This window comes from Myiozetetes cayanensis, unplaced genomic scaffold (assembly GCF_022539395.1).
Source record: "Myiozetetes cayanensis isolate MyiCay16 unplaced genomic scaffold, myiCay2020 scf1, whole genome shotgun sequence".
Classification (NCBI taxonomy): Eukaryota; Metazoa; Chordata; class Aves; order Passeriformes; family Tyrannidae; genus Myiozetetes; species Myiozetetes cayanensis.
Genome location: NW_026086604.1, coordinates 101519956 through 101536231, shown reverse-complemented (window position 1 = coordinate 101536231; position 16276 = coordinate 101519956). Strand labels below are relative to the sequence as shown.

Genomic DNA, 16276 nt, shown 5'->3' with positions numbered 1-16276 from the left:
AGAAAGAATTCCAAAAAGCACGTATGTGTGCTGGAGGGAAAGTACTTCAGTACTGTTCATTTTTTTTATGTGTATGTTTTTCTTCCATTGCTGGGAGCTGAACTGTATTTGCTTTAACTAATCAGCACTGCTTCTTCTATTTTGGTAAAGATTTGTTACTGATTGTAAGTCCACGTTCAGTCATGCTTCTTGATTATTTTGGTTTTCCTCTTCTCCCTCATCACGTGTTCAAATGCCACTTAGTAAATTTTATTTGAAAATATTTTCTTTTTTCCCCCCGCTTTCTCATTTTCCTCCTCCTGTCCCTACCTTATGCTGGACTGCTGTTCACTGCATGTGTTTGAATAGCTGATGTAGTTCTGCCAAGAGTTCAGGATGCCTTTTTGTATGTATTTAAAGCCTCACTGTTATTAGGTAGAAGGTGCAGCTTCTTGGCACAGATTCTTATGTGCCACCTGGTTGGAAGACTGAATCTTGGAGTGGCAGGAAGGCTGTGGATAAGATGATTTAGGAGACTGAAATCTGAATGATACCAGAAAATCAAACACTGTAAAGACTCAACTACATATTTGACATAACTGGCATGTATTTTGAATTTTCAGTGCTCTTTCTGATAGCAGAGTATCCCTGTGCAGAGCAAGAAACGCTAGAGTAGCTTCTTCCAAAGAATGCATTTTTAGTGCCTGATTAGCTGATACTGCCGCCTCCTAAAACCACTGGCAAAGTCTAGTAGGTTGTTAGGAGAGAAGAACAGTATTTTTGACAGCTTCTGTCATGATGCTTCTGGAAACACGTGTTTTCTAAGCTGGCTATCCTGCAGATGTCAGCAACCAGATGTACAAATCCACCGGCTTGCTTGGGAACCTGCCACTGAGCTTCCAGTTTGCTTTTTTTAAATGAAGCTTCAAGTCGTGAGTGCTTTCTCAACTTTGCCTTTTGCTTGCCTTTGCTTCCTGGTGCATGGGACCAGATCTTGCCTTTTGTTTCTGTTTGAGATGGCAGATTATAGGGCAGATAGAAAAATTACTCTGCCTTTAGTATGGTACCAGGCTCCAGCTCTGTGCACTAACCAGGGGAACTTGCAATGCTTCCTGGCAGTTTTGGAAAGTTACAAGCCAATGAATGTACTATTTGCTTGTGCTAATCAAAGCTCCTGTCGAGCTGGTCAGTGTTGGCAGCTTACTTTATGTTGTCCTCTGTCATTCCGCACAATTCCTGCTGACACCGTGTGTCTCCAGCTCCTTCCTCGCTGGGCTCTCCTCCTCCCATGACACCAGTCTCCTGCACAAGGGCGGCTTAGCGGGTGCCTTTCCCATCGTGATTGCCGTCTGCAGTTTTCTTTCTGCTTTTGAGTTGTTAGCACCAGTGCTTTTTTGATGGTGGCATTTTACATTTAAAATATTAGGATAAATATTAGGATAAATAATAGGAAAAATAGTAGGATTTTACCTTAGGAAAAGAAAACCCTACTAATTGCTAATGAAACAGTATTTTAAGAGGTCTAGCTACCCATCTAGAATGGCTTGGTGTGCTAGTAGATCCCTGTTATCTTGGGGTGACAGACAAGTTTCTCCGAAAGACTTTTTCAAAAATACGGTATGTTAAATTTTCCAAATACCAGACAGACAAAAAAGAAAGTAATTTGATGTGCATTAGAGTAGTTTAAGTTAAAATGACACTCCTTCTTTCAATTATATGGGAGCTGTCTTTTTACAAAGAGTCAATGGCTTGTAATATTTGTTGGTAGCCTTTTTTCTAGAGTGAGTCACTCTTAATAGCAATACTATCTATTTATTAGAGTGCTCTGTAATACTGATAGTCCTAGGGTTTTTTCCTCCCCCTCAACCTCAGTTACCAGGGCAAATCTGCCTCTGTGTGTTTCTAACATGTATGGGCCTCTTTCAAATGCTTGAAAGTAAGTTGTTTGTTGAGTTAAATCTAACAGTAAAGCTTTGTGAGGGCAATTTTGTAGAGACTATTATTTATCTGAAGCTATGTAGGGGTGCAGCACACCATTTGGTTGAAGTAGAAACTGATATGCTTTTATGAAAGAAGGAGCAGCTAAAAAGTCCTATTTAAGTAGTTACAGCAGGAGATATGTTTTTCAGAGTGCAGACTTCTGAGTGTTGCATTCACTGAAAGGCACAATAGCTTTCTAGGTGTTCTGTGCTGGGGATTTTTGAGTACCTGCGTTCATGAGTGTCCTGGGCTGCTCGGTAAATCTGCAGAGAAAGTGAGGTACCTTGATGCAGCTGGCAGTGCATCATTTGGCCAGGGAATGAGGCTTCTCCCATATTGTCTTGATGTTGCTATATGACATACTGAGAAACTCCAAGATGTATAAACTTTGAAAATCCTTAATCTTATTTTTTTATTACGTGTGTTCACTGAAGTACAAGTGCTAACTATAAAATGCATAGAAGTGAAGAAATAAATAAAACAATTGATTTCTCCTTTAATTTTAAGGCTACTGAAATCAAAAGTCTAGTTTTCCTTTCAGGTACCTAAGGTCCAGACAGCTGTTTTATGCTTGATTGTGTCTGGCATGCTGTTTATGGAATAGTTAACATTCCCTACCAAAGAGCTGGCAATCTCAAATGGATACAAAATAAAGGGGTAATTGTAACTTCCGAGACTGTTAAAGTGTAGTGAGTCATGTTATTGTAACCAAAAGCATGTTATTCTTAACACCCCCCTCAACTCTAACCCAACAAAACAACAAATCCAAAAATAAAACCCATCACACAACAAAAGGTGTGCTTAGCTTACCTGACTGAGAAAGGGGACACTGAAGGAAAACTGTAAGGACATAAGAGAAAGGCATATAGAGTTTGAAGCAGAAGGGAAAAGGCTTAGTGCAGTACCACCAGTCAGAAAAAATGGGGAAAAGTCTGTCCAGCCAGGAAAAAAAATAACACTGAGGCCACACCACTCTGGCTGTGCCAGACGGACATCATCATCTGTTGTCCACATACTTGGAGCTCATCAGGTGAAGGGTAGGACTTGGCTGTGATCTGTAGACAACAACCAGTGCTGTGCTGGGGCTGAGTCCTGTGAAGCAAACAGCCGTCAGACTTTCACTCCCCTATTTAGAGATGACCCTCCATATGTGCAGTTCCATGTCCTTCCTTCTGCTGCTGCTTCTGCCTGCTAGAAGCAGCTCCAGCATCCTGCTCTTGGCAGGTTTTCCTTCAAGGCCATCAGAATTTCAGCATTTCTAAAGCCTGGGCTGGGTGGGGACTGCTCATCTCTACAATTCTGGGACTAGAGGATTGGTGTGGGGAAGGGGGAGCAGCCTGCAGAGCTTTGGTCCTGTCAACTCCAAGAGACTGGGACAGGGTATTTGTGCATAAGCCACCTCTGACTTGTGTGCAGTTGGCAGATGTTCATATTACCAGAAACTTTCCCATCTTAAGTAAAATGTGGGGGCGAGGTGCAGCTCCCTTTCCCAGCCCACTGCAGGAGGAGTTCCTGTCAACCTTCTTGTTTGTTTTGTGTTTTTGCAGGTTGTGGGCTGCTCATTGCAGAAAGATACAGCTGAAAAAGGGTTAGCATCTTTCCATTCAATTTATGTCCTGAACTTTTAAGATTCTACTATTGCTTTTTTGGTTTTGTTTTTTGGGGGTTTTGTGTTTGTGGCTTTTTCTTTCTTCTTTTAATGTTAGGCAATTATATACATTCTGTGGGGAGCTAGAGCTCATTGGGGAATAAAAAGAAAAAAAAAGTAAGCTCTCATTACAGATATTGTAGGGACAAAAGGTAGTTTACGTAACTGGAAGAGTTTACATAACTGGAAGAGCTCTGTAAAATTCAATTAAAAAGGAAGGAGGCTGAGTTTACAATCTTTTCAATATGGCCTCATTGAAGTACAGATAAAAACGGTATAAACAGTTGGAGCTGTGGTAAAAAGTGCTTTTGTGGGTTTTTTGTAAAAAACCAGCTCATTTTAGAAATAGTTCTCTGAAAATTTGTTGAGAATAGTTGGGACTTCTAGCAACATAGATAATTAATCAGTTTGCCTCTCTCCCTTTTTGTTGCTGATTGCTAACTCGAGCACTTTTCCAAATTCATGCAAACCCAACACAAGCTCAGGAGTATTAACAGCAAATATAATTTATATGGCACCAAATTTTCCTAGCTGCTCTAGACTTGTCCTTGATATTTCCTTTCTCATCTAGAAGACTTCAGCATTGTCTGTACTGGAAAATTGACTTGGGAAAGCACAGTGGTATAATAACCAGGTATTATGTTGCCAGTGTTAACCTGCTTGAAAGTTGATTGTTGTTCCACATTAAAAATTACTTCGAGTATTTGATCAAATTTACTTTGCTGAATAATATCTGTGCTGTTCTAGAACATGTTCATGCAGGAAATTATACCATTGTAATTTCGTTTTTCAGTTTTCCACAGTGAAGAGCTTTCAGCTCTGAATATCAAAGCAGATGATTAATGGGTAGAATAAAGTGCACTAGAAAGCAGGAGCTAATGGTGTAGAACACCCCACTAATGTTACAGTTCTGGTTAGGTGTCTCTCGGGTTTTTAACCCCACTCATTTGTAGGTTTGGGTTTTTTATTCATGTTTGGGACTTTCTTAAATGACTGGAAGGGAATTTCTACCTTGAAGAGTGAGGGGAATTGTGTATTGTTTGTTTGCAACTTACAGCTTTACAAAATGTTGCTATTTTTATTCAGATGGGTCATCGAATCATGTTTACAACTATCAGCCATGTGATCACCCACGTCAGCCTTGTGATAGCTCATGCCCATGTGTAATTGCTCAAAACTTCTGTGAGAAGTTTTGTCAGTGCAGCTCAGAATGTAAGTAAAACATTTAAAAGTAATCTATAAACTTCTTTCCCTGTCCCACCCTCTAGCTTGGTACCAGCAGTCAGTCGGTACTGCAGACAGTCTTGCAGGAACAGCAAATTGTATCAAACTGTGTGAGCATGTGTTCAGTTTAATTTGGCCCTCATAGTTAGCATGAAGTTCGAAAGAGTCTTCAGACTTAAAATTGAGGAAGACTAAAATCAGGAAAGGAAAGAATTTACAGCACTTCTGAATGTTCTATACAGATATCAGGGGCTGTGTTACTATTAATATACTAATATTCTGATATGCCATAATCTGCATGGTCTTAGTTTTACACTGTACTTTTCTCACACCTGCTCTTTTCCATCTCTTCCATTGTAGGCCAAAACCGGTTTCCTGGATGCCGTTGTAAAGCGCAGTGCAACACCAAGCAGTGCCCGTGTTACCTGGCTGTGCGTGAGTGTGATCCTGACCTCTGTCTCACATGTGGAGCAGCTGACCACTGGGACAGCAAAAATGTCTCTTGCAAGAACTGCAGCATTCAGAGAGGATCCAAAAAAGTATGACCATAGTTACACAACTACATGCCTATTACCTGGGTTCTGAGGCGGTTCTATATTTTCCAGCCAGCGAATGGAATTTCTTTGACAGCCTCAGTGCTGTCAAACATGAAAACAAAACAAAAACCCCAAACCAAATGACAAGGGTGGTAGCTGTCACTTGTTAGCTTGCTTATGTGCTACTGTTAAACTCTGTCTACATTCTGTCATGTACCAATTAGTGTTTTCTGTGTAGCACTGCAATTGTGTATCTCCTTTCCCCCATTCAGGCTTTACTTGTACTTTGCAAATAGGCTGCTGTTTTAAAGAGATACCTCAGCAGTCTTTCCCTAGATCAGCGTAAGGAAGTTTGTCTCAGACTTAGAACAGCTGTTTCTCTATCCAGTTGTTGATTCTAATGCACGAACTTGAATATGGTCTACTGAAGATACCTTAAAAGCCCATTCAGCTCTGGTAAATCAATCAATCAATAAACCAAAGTTTATCTCTACTCTGGAACACCAACTCACAAACTAGTTCAGCTGAGTACTGAGCTAATGAGTAGTAGGCTTCTGTCTGCAGACCTTTCTAGGTTGAAGTCTTTAGTAAATGTGTTTTTATGTAACATCCTCATTTCTAGGTTAATCTAAAATTTTTAATGGTTTTCAAATACTCGAGGTTGTTTTTCTTTTACATACATCTTCTAATCCACCAGGTGTAATTTTAGTGTGCGTTTGATAACTAGAAGAATCTGTGTTTGTCTACTCTCCTGGAGTCCCAACATAAACATTTCATAAAGTGATACAAAACAAAACTCGAAAAAACCCCTGAACTCAAACTAAGACAGGCATGTCTAAATTTTTGTTTTTTCTGCCCCACAGCACTTACTATTGGCACCTTCAGATGTGGCAGGCTGGGGAATTTTTATTAAAGATCCTGTACAGAAGAATGAATTCATCTCTGAATACTGTGGTGAGGTAAGGATGGAGAATGCTCATTATATATGAGCTTAGTTGGTGAAGTTCTCTGTTGACAGGGAGCAACAGATTGTCTGTAACCTGGTATCATGTTTAGACAGGATGATGTGACTGGCTAAGTGGACAGACACTGGTGTCAGAGGCTCAAAACCCAGGAGCTAAACAGTTGAAATGTCACAAAAAATCTGAAGTAGGTTCTTGTGAGAATGAGATGCTTAAATGTAATTTTTATCTTAGACGTAATTTCAGTTCAGACATGCTTGGAATTTTGTGCCAAATCATTTAGTACAGTACTAAAAGTCAGTAGGTGCTCTCACTAAGTTATATTCTGTAGCAATAGAACCCTGAATCAGGTATGCAGTCTTGATTGTGAGATGAGAAGCAATTCTTGCTTTTCTTCTGCTCTGAAAGGATTTATTTATGCTGAGAGCAAATGGTGAATGTTTTGTAAGTGCAGAATGCTTACCAAAACCAACATTTTATGTTTGGGAATACTTTCAATCCCAGAGAATAAAAACCCTCCACCTGTCTCTCAGAATGTCTGAGGGTTTTTGACCTTAAGCTGCTATGGTTACAGAAGGGAAGAGTTCATCTCTTTCATAAAAGTGCTAATTTCTTTCAGATTATTTCTCAGGATGAGGCAGACAGAAGAGGAAAAGTGTACGACAAATACATGTGCAGCTTTCTGTTTAACTTGAATAATGGTATGTATGCATTAGTTTGCAACCCTTGCAGCATAAATAAAGTATGTATGCTCACCATTTTGTTCAGTCCTGTTCTTTTGCAGACAGCAGGTAACAAACACTGAGATATTTTTTCTGCATCTTTCCCTATCAGTTTGGATAGCTAGTGTTTTATTTTTTTTTCCTAAATGCTAGTCAACTAGATGTAGTGATGGAGCCTATTACACAAGTAACTACACAAGATGAGTAGAAGTTGAATTTCATGGAGCAAAATTATGTGCAGACATTAAATAAACTAAATAATTTAAAAGGCTTGCCAGGTATTGCCTGAAATAATTTTATTATGTACTTATAAGTGATGATGGTAACTATATTGAGGGGAAAGGAAAGCCACGCACAGATATGTGCTATGTGGCTACTGCCACTAGTAAAATACAGACTGCAGTGTCAAACATAAAATACCAGAAAATAGATGAAAGGAGGAAAAATCCGCTGCTTCATGTCAATATTTGCTTAGCGTATTTATGGAGCTTGTCTTTGTGGAATAAAGGTATAGAAGCTTCAAATGAGAAGCTTAGGTAGTGCCTCTGTGGCAAGAAGTAAAGGGAAAGCACAGTCTAGAGCAGCAGGAATATTTTGTCTTGCTGAATGGTACATCTATTGTGGGATGATGGGCCAGTTCTTCCATGTAGGAAGCTGTGCAGTTATCTTCTCCAGCTGTTAAAATGCAAGCACACTAGGCAATAAACACAAAAACTTGTTTGTAGGTGACTCTCCATCATTTGTGGGTTTTGTTGTTTTTTCCGCCCCCCTAGATTTTGTGGTTGATGCAACACGCAAGGGCAACAAAATTAGATTTGCAAACCATTCAGTAAATCCCAACTGCTATGCAAAAGGTAAGTTTTAAATTTACTTGCTTTTCAGCAACGTATGAAATGTTGTGAGATACTTATGTAGCATGCACACTTTATCAGTATTTGTACTAACATAAGCTTAAATTTCTTTCAAACAGTTATGATGGTTAATGGTGATCACAGAATAGGAATATTTGCTAAAAGAGCCATTCAGACTGGTGAAGAACTGTTCTTTGACTACAGGTGGGTAGATGGATTTTGTCATTTCTTTGTGTCATAGACTGGAGTAGCTTTCAGTATCTCTGCTCAGCTCACAGTTAATTTCTCCACCTGCCTGGTCCTTGCAACCGCAGGTCTCAGCAGCTGAGAAGCAGAACTGCCACCCTGTATTGTTTTTTTAAGCCAGATATCAGAGTAAGACTGAACTGAGCAAACTTGAAACAGCTGCTTGTATAGAGCAAACTTTAGCGACAAAGGGGGACAGACCTGCACAACAGACTTTAACGGGTAGGGCTCCCTCGTACTAGTACAGTGACTGAGTGACTCTCCCATCACTCAGAAAGAAGATGTTACCATAGAAAGTGCTTGCTAAGAGTGTGTTCATACTTTCTTCTAAAATCATCCCCCTTGAAGAAACCTAAGCTGTCCAGTGCCAATACTGTGCAAAGCAACCTTCAGAAATGCAGTTGCTTTCCACTAGCTAAAATGAGCTTCAGCTTTGTGAGATTCAAGGTGAAAAAGTGTGGAATTTTATTGGAATTTTGTTTCCTCTTAATCAAACTCCTCTAAAAGTAGTTTCTCGAGTGGTCAGCATTGTTGTGCACCTACAAATTCACACGAGGAGGAAAGGCCCCAGCTGGTGAGGAAACTATGGGAAATCTGAGTATTCCAGTCTGTGGTGCCTTCTGTCATGTCAGAACAATGAAGCTGAAATGTTCTGTGGTCCTGGTTTTTATTTGCCTTTTTTTTTTTTTTTAAAATTTCAGATATAGCCAAGCTGATGCCCTTAAGTATGTGGGCATTGAAAGAGAAATGGAAATCCCTTGACACCAGCTACCTCTTCTTTTAAACAAACAGCTGCCTTATCTTCAGGAATTTCTAGTACTGTGGGCAATTTTAGAAAAATAAAAATGATGCAATTTGAAATTATGTATTTGCAAAGTACTGTAACAGTAATTTATAGTAACAAATTTAAAAAAAACAAACAACTTTTTATTGCCTTCTCACCAGCTGCAAAGTGTTTTGTACCTATGAACTTTTGCAATAATGTGGTGTGGTACATTTTTCAACCTTGAATAAAGGATACTTGAACTTCTTCATTTTTACTGGAACTGAGTTGGAATTTTGTGTCAGCCAGTTGAGGAAGCAGTGTGAATTTAACTTGTAGCTTGCCAGCAAAGGCAGCTCCACACTTGTCCCCTCTTGATACTGTTACTCTGTGTCACATATAAGGTTCAAGTGAAGATTCAGACATTGTAGGAGACATCAGTCAGGTTAAGGGTGGTGCTGCAGCACCTCACACAGTCAGATCTTGCAGTGTTTGTGCTCCCCTGGCATGGCAGCTACCTTCATGTTCTCTATAGAGTAATGGCTGCAGCTGAGAAACTCCTACAATTCACCTTTACATCCCAACATCCTCCATCCTCTTAGCTCCTACCAGTAACCTTTTGTCACAGAACAGCTGCACTTCATTCTTTTTAGTCTTTCTCCACTTTTGCTGAGTGGCATTGGACAAGGGGTCTCTCCATTACCAGTAGAGGAATTTAATGGAAGGGAAGAAGGGTCTCCCCCCCTCCCCAGACAAGAACCAGAATAGCTGTGAGTTCTGCGACAAATGCTACTTTCAAGACAAAGCTGTGGTACAAGAGCAGCGGCATCTCTGAAACATCAACTGAATAATGAATGCAACAGTAATTACATACACCTTTTTCTTCTGCATCTCTTAATCTTTTTAATGTATGTTTTCATCCAAAATTATTTAGTCTGTTTGGGTCTCATACAGGGCTACCACACGCTTATTTCTTATTTGCCCATGGAGTGTGAACTCTGCAGCCTATTGCTGGATAGAACACAGTGCTCTAGTCAAAACAGCTGGAGGAGGGGGAGGGCAGGCACAGGGGCACATTGCAAAACTGATTTCAAGAAATCCTGCCCATGATGACTGTGCTACCTTCTTGCACCCAGGGCTCGTGTTCAGCACACACTGCCACTACAGCAGGCTCTCCTGCTCTGCATTGCCCTAAGAACTGAGAATTCATGAGAAAAAAAAAAAAAAAGTCCAAACATTAAAAACTTATTTTCTCCATGCTTGGGTAGAACATGGCTCTTGGTCTCACGCTGCAGGGACAGTATACAGAGTACTGCTTTAACCAGCCCTGGGTTAAGCCTTGGCTTTAAGAGGCAGCTTGGAGCAGGTAATTTCTGGCCTTCCAACTGAGAACAACATTCAGGCTGTTTGTAGCAGGATTTAAGAGTGGTATGATGACAGAAAAACAAAAATCTACTAGCCCTGAACTTTCTGCAAAAATTGTTTACAAAAGCAACACAGCATATACTACTACTACTGTTACTACTACTCAAAAAAGAAAGCCATCCCTGAAAGCTCCACTCTTCTAAATTTCCAAAACCAATTTTAAAACTGAACAGCAAGATGCTTGTAGTCCCCATGCTGGCAGTCTTTAGTACAATTAACATTAATTCAGAACATGAATTGCAAGCCTACAAAATATCAAGTGCAGATGAACGTTCCCCTGGCTTTTCCAAGTCACTTTGGATCACATCTAATATGGCTCCATTAGTTTTTTTTTAAACCCAAACATTTTTTTAGGTCAGAGTTCAGCTGTAACCATTAGTTTCCCTCAACAGAAAAACAGCAACACCAAACCTGGCTCCTTTATATCTTCTTGTCAAATCACAAATTCTAAAAGGAAAAAAGGGTTTGGCCGCAGAAGTAAAGTTCTCTTCACCATCATGATTAGAAAACACAAATTACCAAAAATGAGACTTGTGAGGATGGCAGCATTTTGCTTGTAGCATGTGGAAAGCCAATACTCATTTCACAAAACGTTGTGAGTAGAATGGAACGAAGCCTGGTCAAGCAATGTATGTGTAGTAACACTCAAAAGTATTTTAATTCCCATCACAGGTTGCATTTAATGGGAATTAATCTTTAGAAACACACTCAGTTTTCTGTTCTAGCCAAAGAAACAGGCAGCCTAAACCTCATTTATTCCAGGCAGCACTTAAGCAAGTGTGATGCATTTTATAGAACACTGAGAAATATTAAAAACAGCTCCAATTTCAGATGACCAAGGATTGCCACGTCTATCCTAAGTATTTTCTATTCTGCAGGTCTTGTGAAATCATCACAACCTCCTTTTATTTTCAAAGTGCAGACCTTTCCTCTTAAAAAAGAAATAACATGCACAGATGATGATAGATGGCAATTTCTTCAGAGAACAAAATGTGCCTAAATCACCAGAAAACAGGGAGGAAAAGCAAAACGAATTTCTAATAGCTTTCATAACCATTATACCTTTTATTTACATTTAGAAAGATAAGTCATGAAACTTAAAACAATAAAACCAAATGCAACTTGTACAGAAATCTTTTAATTTTTTTTTTTATTATTTATCACACATTAAAAAATGAAACACACTATACAAATGGTTTTTCATAGCAGATTACACATGGGTCCATTCAGACTCGCTCTCCAAGTGCTGCCAACATGTATAAGTACTGCCTGTGATGGCAGCTGTTTATCATATAGCCAATGTATTGATTTAAATGCAGTAGCATGCAACCCTTAAAGGAGAAGGGTTTGATTCCTTTCTGTTCTTAAGTTAGGTTAAATGGCATTGGTGTCCATATTTACATACTTGAAATGTATCAATCCTGAGCAGTTCTGATGTAAATCTGAGACTGGCTGATGGGAGTCCTGGTCTCAGTTATTAAAAAGGGAGGTCCAAATGGCAGCAGGGTGGCTGCTATGAAGTTCCGTCGCTTTCATCCTTTCCATCACATACCTATTTGCCGAGTGTCACACAGTCAAGTAATTGCTAATAAAAGTGTTAAGCCAAGTAACTGTAGGTGTCCTTCTCACCATCTACACGTTCCAAGTACTCCTTCTCAATGAGAATGTCGATGCATTTCTGCGGGAGGAACAGAGGTCAGTGGTGGGACACTGGCAGAAAAGCCCTCTCTGTGGTTGCTACAAACTTGGAGGGATTTTGGCCCCCGAGGGAGTTCCCTGCCAGGCTGAGGATGGGAGTCGGCAAAAGGCACAAACCACGGCAATTCACTCTCCTGTTTCCGACCACATCCAAGGAGAGGACTCTGCTAATCCATTTAACTGAATTATACCTACTTGATGCCATTGCAGGGGAGTGACTGGGAGATCAGCCCATCATCAGTATGCTGAGCAACTTCACAGTAAGACAGCAAATGTAGAATTAAACCAAGGTGCAGAGTGCTCACTGTGAGGGCACCACACGCAGCAGCTGCACTGAGGAGCTGCCTGTGGCACTGCCTGACCGGGAGCGTCTCGGCACCGGTGCCAGTTTATGCAGCTGCTCTCCACTTTGCCCTGCCCACCCCCTTGGCTGCGTAGGTAAAAAACACTGGTGAGCCCACTTTAACAAACTGATGAAGAAATGAACGCATGTTAATTAGTAATTAATATAATCTATACAATTATTAGTAAATAATTAAAAACAGTGCCTCCCATCCCGACATTTTTATCCTGAAAGAGATCCAGGAAGCTGTTTCATCAAGCCAACCTGAAGGCTGGCTGCACTCTCACAACTGGGAGAGCAGGAACAAACAGTAAGCCTGGAGCAAAGGCTACAGTAAAGCTGGCACTGATGTGAGAAGATGTAATCAAGCTGCTATTTTACCTCTGCCAACAATGTGAAACACGCATATTACCCTAAGAGAAATGCAGTATTTCTGGTTAAAACATTTCCTACTTACTTAAAACTCAAAAAAGCCTGTCTTTACCCATCCCATCTCCTTAGCTTTCCTTTTTAATTCAGAAGCGTGTGCTTTGTCTCTCTCTATATATATTTACTCCTCACCTCCTGGAACACAGGTACAGAGATATGGTTCTCACATACCTTAATTACAGGAACTCGTGGCTTGAACCTTGAGGACAGCTGTGTTAGCACTTCTCCAAGCAGTTGCTGGTGTTTTAGAACCTTCCTCATTTTCATGATTCTCACAATAGCAGCCTGCACAGGCAAAGTGGGAAAGGTGTGCTTAGGAGCAAACTACTTGTCCTGGATAACGCCACTTAACATACAACTTCCCCAGCAGATCACATCTGCTTGTGCAGAAGCACCATCACAACAAACCTGAGTACCAGACAGGGAGAAGTGTGCCCACAGATGTCAGCTACTCAGGCAGACTGTAAGAACCCAGGTTCTACACAGCACACAGGCATTAGGAGTGGCTTTGACACATGAATTTTAAGAACTCTAATCATGGTTGGTCTTATCAATAGCACCAACTGGTACCAAGAGCAGTTAAGTAGTTACTTGTGTAACAAAAAGCTGCCTTTGTATATTTAACTTTACTGTAATGCTCTCTTAGTAGCACATGTGTATTTCCTTCCCCTGCCTCTTTGCTTCTCAAGTGGATTCCAAATGAAATGATACAAAAACACAGTGGATTTCATACTGTTTGGGCATTATTAGTTTTCACCCAGGACAAGGTCTGGTGAGCACGTGCATCCATGGAACCCAAACACTATCAACATCAGGTTAGAACAAGTGTGAAGAACACGTTCTATCTGCAGAAATGCCTTCCTCCACTTTCTGTTAGACTCCAATCACCTTTAAGAGCATTTTAAACACATTTTTAACTCTTAACACAGTGCACTGCAATGGCATATTATCTTCTAATAAAAATTAAGAAAACCCCACAGCAAGCTTCATTAAAGGATTACAAAGCTGTAATTCTGAGATCATGGCAACATTCTGCAATACAACTCACCTGAATCAGTAGTTTCCTATCTTCCTCTATATTTTTGTGTGTAGTTTCTTGCTCCTGCTTCTGTTCAGTCTTCATTGGCACATTGATGTTTACCCTTAATTTTTTGCTGTAAAGACAAGCAGAAGTTAAGAAAACAATTACATTGTTAAAAACCAATCCAATAAACAAAGAACCCCCTCACCAAAATCCAACTCCAAAATAAAAGCCACACCACCACAATTACTTTACAACAAGAGAGGACTCTTGCTCTTCTGAAAATTTTAGATGTTCTTATTCAAGTTTAAAAAAAAAAATTCAAAAAAGTCCCCAACCAATCAAAAAACCAAAATAGCTTTTTGATGGGTATTCATGTATTTCATGTCTTACTGAATCCAGCTAGTGACCTGCTATGTCTAGCTAGTACTAGATAATACAATTGTACTAGACTGCAAAATTACACTGTGTCTGAAACATTTCTATGTTTAGTAAGAAGCTTTGAGTCAGTGAACAGGACGAAGAAAAGTCAGTGGAAACAGAATGACCTTTCTGATTTACAGACTGGATTCTGACCACAATGTGAAGAAATCCATCTGTTCTGTAAAAGGAATTCTGCCTTTCTTCCACACGCTCCCTGGTGCTGAAGGCTGTGCTGAAGTGAGCCCACTACCACATGTGACAACTCTCAAGACAAGGTGCGGTGTCACAAATGGGGAACAAACCTCAGCATCAGAAAACCAAGGTGCACAGGGCTCTGCTCAGCCTGTTGTCTGCACTGGAGGGGGAATCAGTTATTTATTCAACACAGTGTTGTGCATCATATATTGGGAACCAGTGAGCTGCACAGTGCAGCAACACTGATCTGCAGTGTTCCCATCACTGCATTAAGGTAAATGACCGTGAATGCTCAAACTTTTAATTACGGGTAAAAGGGAAGAGAAAACAGGTAAAGAGTGAGGTACAAGGAAAGGTTTCAAAATGGTTCTTGATATCTTCAGGAAGTACTGAACTCACTGAATTTATGTGTGTTTACATCTATGCTCTGGTAAGCATGATAAAAAGTCACCGCAAGTATTTTAAACAGCTTCAAATGCAGGACTGTTTAAAGTAGGCAGTAAAACCTACTAAAAATCATGTTTATTAAATCTTCAAATCACTGTGCACTCTGTGGTTCTAAAAAGAGCCTGATCTTCTCATGTTAGCTCTAGTGGATGAGCATTCATGACTTCGACCTTTGCTGGTCACTGCGCACAACTGTAACCTTATAAAATACCACGCATCTTGCTGAGTGCATGCGAGTCACGCACCTCAGTAAAACAACAGCACTATGTTTTACCAGAAATAAATAACTCAAGAATTAAACAAGAATCAAGGAAGAAAAAAGGACATATGAAAATACATCCAGGCCATATCAATCTTACTCATCCCCCCCCACTTGCCAGCCCTCTCCCTTAGTGCTGGTACACATCGGATCTGTATTTCAATTGGCACTTGAACCCTGAAGCTTTCATCTCCGGTATTTTAGGTTTTACACAGATTTTGAAAGCAGAGGAGGATGCTACCCATTATACACAAGTGATGTATGCTGCTCAAATTTTTCCTTACTTTTTGTAACCAAGATAGAGTTTTATTAAAGTATCTGGTTTTAACTCCACCTCATCAACATTTGCATTTTCATCTTCCAAAACCTGTAAGAAATAAACAGACAAATAAATAAATAGTCATTAACACATTTTGCTGTATGTTAAGCAGGTCATAAAAAACCAGGAGTACTTACAAGCAATTTTGATTTCAAAAGTATCTGTAGAACTTGTGCCAAGATATCCTACAAAATTAAAGAAAATATCATCAGTACAGATAGACAGCACTTTCTCTAACCTAAAAACGTGAACAAGAATACACATATTTAGACTAAGAACTAGCAAGTGCAGAACACTGCAAAATGAGGGGGGGAAAAAAGCAGTAAAAACAGAGTTCACAGAAATAAAATATAATAATGTCCCTTTTTGGGTGTTATGACATTATCCCCCTTGTGGTTGGTCAAGGAACATAAAATTCTTAAGGAAAACTAATTCCAAACAGTAGATCTTTCTAGTTGCTGGTTTAGGAAATATTTTTCAAGCAGATTTATAAGCCTAAGAAATAACTTTTCCCAAACCATGCAAATATATATATATCATGGCAAACCTAAACTTCGGAAGGAAAACACACACTTTGCTTTCTGATGAACATCTTTTTCTTTTCTTTGCTACACCAGGGATTTGTTCTGTTGATGTTGCTGGTCGGTCACCCAGATGGCTACTAGTATCAACATTCCGTGCAGGCTTGCAAAACTGCTATTTTACCACAGTGGGAATCTTCTGGGATCCAAGCAGTTAGTTTTCAGCTGTATAAAGAGTTTTATTCTGATCCAGCCATAATTTGGGCTAAATATTTATGTTACAGA

At 39.8% G+C, this 16276-nt stretch overlaps 2 protein-coding genes across 5 annotated transcripts in view; one reads left to right on the top strand and one right to left on the bottom strand.

Annotated features, from left to right (window-relative positions):
* Nucleotides 1-9194, top strand: part of EZH2 (enhancer of zeste 2 polycomb repressive complex 2 subunit) — a 51208-nt gene extending 42014 nt beyond the window's left edge. For all 4 annotated transcript variants that reach the window (XM_050318135.1, XM_050318125.1, XM_050318116.1 and 1 more), the window contains 8 exons: nucleotides 3507-3547; nucleotides 4694-4819; nucleotides 5192-5370; nucleotides 6231-6326; nucleotides 6949-7030; nucleotides 7825-7905; nucleotides 8022-8106; nucleotides 8850-9194. In XM_050318135.1, coding sequence (XP_050174092.1) covers nucleotides 3507-3547; nucleotides 4694-4819; nucleotides 5192-5370; nucleotides 6231-6326; nucleotides 6949-7030; nucleotides 7825-7905; nucleotides 8022-8106; nucleotides 8850-8910 — 751 coding nt within the window. In that variant the 3' untranslated portion in view covers nucleotides 8911-9194. The remainder of the gene's footprint in view (nucleotides 1-3506; nucleotides 3548-4693; nucleotides 4820-5191; nucleotides 5371-6230; nucleotides 6327-6948; nucleotides 7031-7824; nucleotides 7906-8021; nucleotides 8107-8849) is intronic.
* A 2187-nt stretch (nucleotides 9195-11381) lies between these two features.
* CUL1 (cullin 1) overlaps nucleotides 11382-16276 on the bottom strand; it is a 53380-nt gene continuing 48485 nt past the window's right edge. The window contains exons 18-22 of the mRNA XM_050311981.1: nucleotides 15608-15655; nucleotides 15436-15518; nucleotides 13855-13960; nucleotides 12978-13091; nucleotides 11382-12014 (exon numbers count right to left, since the gene is read on the bottom strand). Coding sequence (XP_050167938.1) covers nucleotides 11934-12014; nucleotides 12978-13091; nucleotides 13855-13960; nucleotides 15436-15518; nucleotides 15608-15655 — 432 coding nt within the window. The 3' untranslated portion in view covers nucleotides 11382-11933. The remainder of the gene's footprint in view (nucleotides 12015-12977; nucleotides 13092-13854; nucleotides 13961-15435; nucleotides 15519-15607; nucleotides 15656-16276) is intronic.